The sequence below is a fragment of the Penaeus vannamei genome, chromosome 15 (assembly GCF_042767895.1).
Source record: "Penaeus vannamei isolate JL-2024 chromosome 15, ASM4276789v1, whole genome shotgun sequence".
Lineage (NCBI taxonomy): Eukaryota > Metazoa > Arthropoda > Malacostraca > Decapoda > Penaeidae > Penaeus > Penaeus vannamei.
The window spans coordinates 7,712,660-7,717,659 of record NC_091563.1 but is presented as its reverse complement, the minus strand read 5'-3'; the positions used below and the strand labels follow the sequence as shown (position 1 = coordinate 7,717,659).

At 34.1% G+C, this 5,000-nt stretch overlaps 1 protein-coding gene across 9 annotated transcripts in view; it reads left to right on the top strand.

The window, feature by feature from the left end:
• The window catches only part of LOC113814303 (CUGBP Elav-like family member 4), a gene marked incomplete in the record, with an annotated part of 699,503 nt that overhangs the window by 670,130 nt on the left and 24,373 nt on the right, over positions 1-5,000 (top strand). For 5 of the 9 annotated variants that reach the window (XM_070130421.1, XM_070130425.1, XM_070130420.1 and 2 more), the window contains 2 exon segments: positions 1,899-1,940; positions 3,783-3,938. In XM_070130421.1, coding sequence (XP_069986522.1) covers positions 1,899-1,940; positions 3,783-3,938 — 198 coding nt within the window. 9 annotated transcript variants of the gene reach the window in all.

Here is a 5,000-nt window from a genome sequence, read left to right as displayed (position 1 = left end):
ATGTTGTTCCTTTTTAATATTAGTGAAGCAGTAGTATTTTTATACTGTGATATATGGTAGATTTTGACATTCTAATACCATATGTTTCCAACTCTTTTTGCTAGTCAAATTTGTGTGATATTCCATGATATTTGTAACTTGCAGTCTTTATCTTTTTATCTTTTTGAAGATAAAAGTAAATGGTGATGTTTTAAAAAAGCAATTTAATTATGGTATAGAAGTTTCCATACACTATTTGAGAATATTTAATTTTGAATTTAGTGTCTATGTCCCTTATTCTCTGAATGGAAGTTTTATGGAAATATAGGAAAACACCCAGATTGATGTAACATAAGATTGTAATTTTATATCAGCCACAATTCATATGTCCGTCTTGCATAGATTTTTGAGATTGTACATTTTTTCAAAGAAATATTTATTTCAGTTTTAGTTGTGGACATCTGTTTAATATTTTGTTAAAAGTCAACAGTATGAAAAATTGATTACTATCATTATTATTATTAAGTGTGACAATATGAAGAAATAGTACTAAAATGCAGTATAATTGCTTTAGATGTTAACAATGTACTGAATACCAAAAATTTTATGAGTTATTAAAGCAAAATTTTCTACTTTGATTTTACAATAAAAAATAAATAAAATAAAAAAGTACATTGTGATGAATGTTGATTGAATGATAAATCTTATTGTCTAAGGTATTGTTTTTGAAAGGTGAATGCCAGTGCCATTATGACTTTAACAAAATCTATTCTTTGGTACCATTTAAGACTTCATGTCAACAAATGAACTTGATCTGCTAAGTAATTTTGATGAAAATCGCCCATAAAATGTGCGTGGACACAGAAACAAATTTGAGCTTCAGAAAATCAAGGGCAGCTTTGATAACATCGTGCCAATATTTTAGAGTGGAATTAACTCATATCGTATCAGCTTTATGAATGAAAATAGAGGTGTAGTAGAGTAGGCCTAGGTGAAGTAGCTAAGTTTGGAGTAAGTTGAGCAGTGAACAAAGTAGCCACTAATCCCTGTACTTTGCCAGGCAAACAAAAAGAAAGGATGAATATGTGAATGACAGAAAGAAAGCATGAGAGAGAGAGAGAGAGGAATAGAGACAGAATGAATGAATGAAAGAAAGAGAATGAATAAATGAGAGAAAGAAGATGAATGAATAAGCAAAATAAATAGTGAATGATTGAATGAGAGTTGCAGATAGACAAAAATATAGATGAGAGTGAATGAATGAAAAGAGGAAGTAGGACAGGCTTAGGAAGGAGTACCCTCGCTTTTTCCTAATTCAGATTTGTTATATGGCGATGGGTCTTTAGGGGAAAATGTCATTAAAATTACTCATCAGGTTTAAATTCAGTTGTTGATTGTATTTATCATATGATACCAAAAAGTATGATTTGACAAAAGATTTAAATGTTTTTCTGGCCCTGGCCATCACCTTTGAACTTTTAATATATGACTGAATATTGATGTTTTTTCCTTTTTTTGCAATAAGGATTATAGAAATGAAATTAAATAATAGTAAAGGTATAAAATTTAACAGTAGTACAGAATGAAAATGTATATTGCTAGTGAAAAAATGTAGAACTAACTTTTATATATTTTTTTAATTATTTATTTAATGGATAATTCCATTAGTAGATAATAACTGATACCTTGATAAAAAAAAAAAAAAAATTACTTTTTAGAGGAAAGTCAGTTTTTGATTTGTAATATTGTTAGTGATTGCTTTCACTACTATGTTCAGAGTAAGTTAATTTATCACCATTAAGTGATTGATGTCTCATGATAAGACCACGCAGAATCATGCCCATTACCCCTCCCCCCAAAAAGAAGACAACATGAAGTAAACATTACTTGCGCTAACAGACGCCATTCCATCTTTGCAGCGTCTGTGCCATTGGTGTGGGACATTCAGAGTCCAAAAGTTGGTAAGTTTAGTAGAGAGAGTCATCCCCGGTCAAGCCTTAGTTTAGCCACCAAGTCACATGCCCGAATTCTAAGGAAAAATAATTTTATCAGAAGGAAATTCCAAGTTTCTCTCTAATGCTCATCGTCAAGATTATGACCTATCTTTGGCTGGTTCTCTTCACTCTCCTGTGTCTTTCAAGTGTCTGTGTAGTTAAATGATCAGAGGCAGCCAAGCTTACCCTGACTTTTTTTTTCTTAACTTCCTCTTTTTGAACTATTTTAAATACCAGATGACTAGAGTCTTTGTCAAGAATTCGGGCTGTCTCTACATTGCTTTAGATTAGAAAATGTAACTGATAACAGATCATATGGGATCAGATTCACCTCATCAACACATTCATCTGTTTATGGAACTCAAAGTTAGTGTGTACTATAAAGAAAGCACTGAATAAAACTCATGTGTCTGCCAGAAAAGGAAATTTCTTTCAGGGACAGATATCAAAGTTTTATAGCAACCACTCTTTATTAACTGGTTTGGATAATGAAAATATAGTTACAAGAAGCTTAGACTTCGTATATAGGAATATTCATTAGTTTGACATATGAGCTTTTATTCTTGGCCTCTTTGCAAACTTGGCTTATTCCTAAATATGTTTTTTATCATCAAGATTTTCCTTCTCTTCCATGTCTCTATGCATCTTCCCTCCTTCTGAGTGTTGTTGTGGCACCCCAGTGTAACTCACACCTTGTCTGTGATAGAAAGGCGGCGTTTGCAAAGTTAACATTGAGATCATCTGTAAAAGTATCATCTTTGCTTGAGGGAGATTAACATTAATGATTGTCTGGAAGTTTCACCATAACTCTTTTTTCACTTCGTTAACGCCGTTGATAATTGATCATTTGTGTTATTTGTGTATTTGTTGTTGATGTTTGCAAAAAATCTGTGCTGGTATTGTTCTTTCTTGTTTTTTTTTTTCCTTAAGTTATTTTCTTTTTTTGGTCAGTTTAATTGATGTTTAAGAGAAGAGGAGTTGGTTGTTAAAAATAAAGGAGATTGTTACCTTAGAGAGCATATTTGTAGTTCAGTTTGATTGTATAGCAATAGTTTATTTTTAACACCAAGCCTTCTCTCTGAAAGATGTCAGTGGCGCATCATCTCGTCAAATGGAAGTGTTTGTAACAGAGCTATAATCAACTCCTACAGAGTTACCTTTTTTGACATACCATTTCTCCTTGACGAGATGTTTACTAACTTTCAGTTTTCCCACTTAAAGATTTGTATTGATTTCAGGATAAGCTGGGCCCCAGGGATATTGTTTAACATGGATCTGTCTTAATGATGTAGAATGTTTTGCACCTGTAGGCTTGGTTCTAAACAAAAGAGAAAAATGCGCAGAGCACTGTGGTTCCCTCTCACACACCATATTCATTTGGATTAAGATTTGGAATATTAATGCTTTCCTGTTGTTAAAAAAAATCAGAAACATTTTTTTTTTCCTTTCCTATTTTATCCTTAAACAGAAAATGATTTGATAACTTTAGACTTGCTTTTGTGAAGAGCCTCATTAAGTGAATTTTTACTAATGAGCCAAAATTTGATCCTAAGTGGTAAGAGACTCAACAGTCATTCCAAAGACATAACATATTTCCCTGTTACTCGCTCATAAACCAAAATCAGAGTTGAATCTGATCGTACATTCGTTAAAACAGTAGCCAAAGAAGCGTCCATCTTGACCCTAGGAGGCCTCCTGCCCCTGACGCACTCACTCCCCTCCCCTCACAGTCCCAGGTGGCTCCCCAGCCCCTGGAGACTCCCCCCGCCACCTGCTCTGCGCCTGATGAGTGTTGCCATGTCTCCCCAGGTGCCAGTCAAGCTCAGCCCGTAAACGGCGCATTGCCCTCCATGCCTTCCCCTACGATGCAGAATTTCAATATAGCTCCTCAGCCAGGGCCCAATAGCCAGCCAGGCGGGAGCGAGGCTGTCTTTGCCAATGGCCTCCCTCAAACCTTTGCTGCACGTAAGAACTTTTCTTGAAAACTTTCCAACACCAGTATATTTATGACATATGTTCCTTGCTTGATATGTACAGATGCGTTGCCAAGGTCAATGTTGATTCACTGGGAAATTCTGACTAACACCTGAAAGAACGTTTTTAATATATATATATATATATATATATATATATATATATATATATATATATATATATATATATATATATGTGAAATTGTTATTTCATGCCTACATTTTGAGATGATAAAAAAGGAAAAGGGACTTTTTGTTAGTTTGAAATGAGACCTCTTTCTTAGATGCAAGTATTAAGTATAGAAAACATTTTTAGAGTTTGACCTTACAGATTTTGAAATATATGTGAGGGTTACCTAAAATGAATTAAAAAGATCTTTATTCATTATGTTGCCATGGCTTCACACCTGTATGTATGTATTTTTAGATTACAGTCGCTCTTCCCAGTCAACATGAAATCATGCTGAGCCTCAATATAGACTCGTGTTTGAACAGAAACCACATCACATTAAGTAATCGTTGACTGGTCATTTATTACTTCGCTCATCACTTCAGTTTTTCCCTAGACCAAGAAGTGTGTGGTTTATGTTCCATGCACTTGTAAGAACCCTTACTATGATTATTTTGACCCTAACTTTTTTTATTTCTTATCTAGATTCCCCTTCCTCCCCCTCCCACTTCCCTTGCCCCTTTCCACAATTTGACATTTAGCAAATTAGTCAGTCACCATGAGATGTATACTGCATTCCTCCTAGAAATATCCTCTTTGAGAGAAGATTCCCTTTAACAAGGAAGTAACTTAGCCTACATTATCCATCCTAGGAGAAGGTTGCGCCTACTTTGTTAACCCACATGGTGATGTGTAGACCTTGCTTTAGCTTAAGTATGGCCAATGTGCATATGTGGACAGTATTAACCAGCTTATCAGGTAATCTGAGGATGTTTTTATATATCTGTAATGATATGGAAAACTAAGAATTCAAATGAAAAAGCAAGTAAGTATCTGCTTGTGTATTTTTTTTCCTCTTTCTTATTTTGTTTATTCATGTATCTA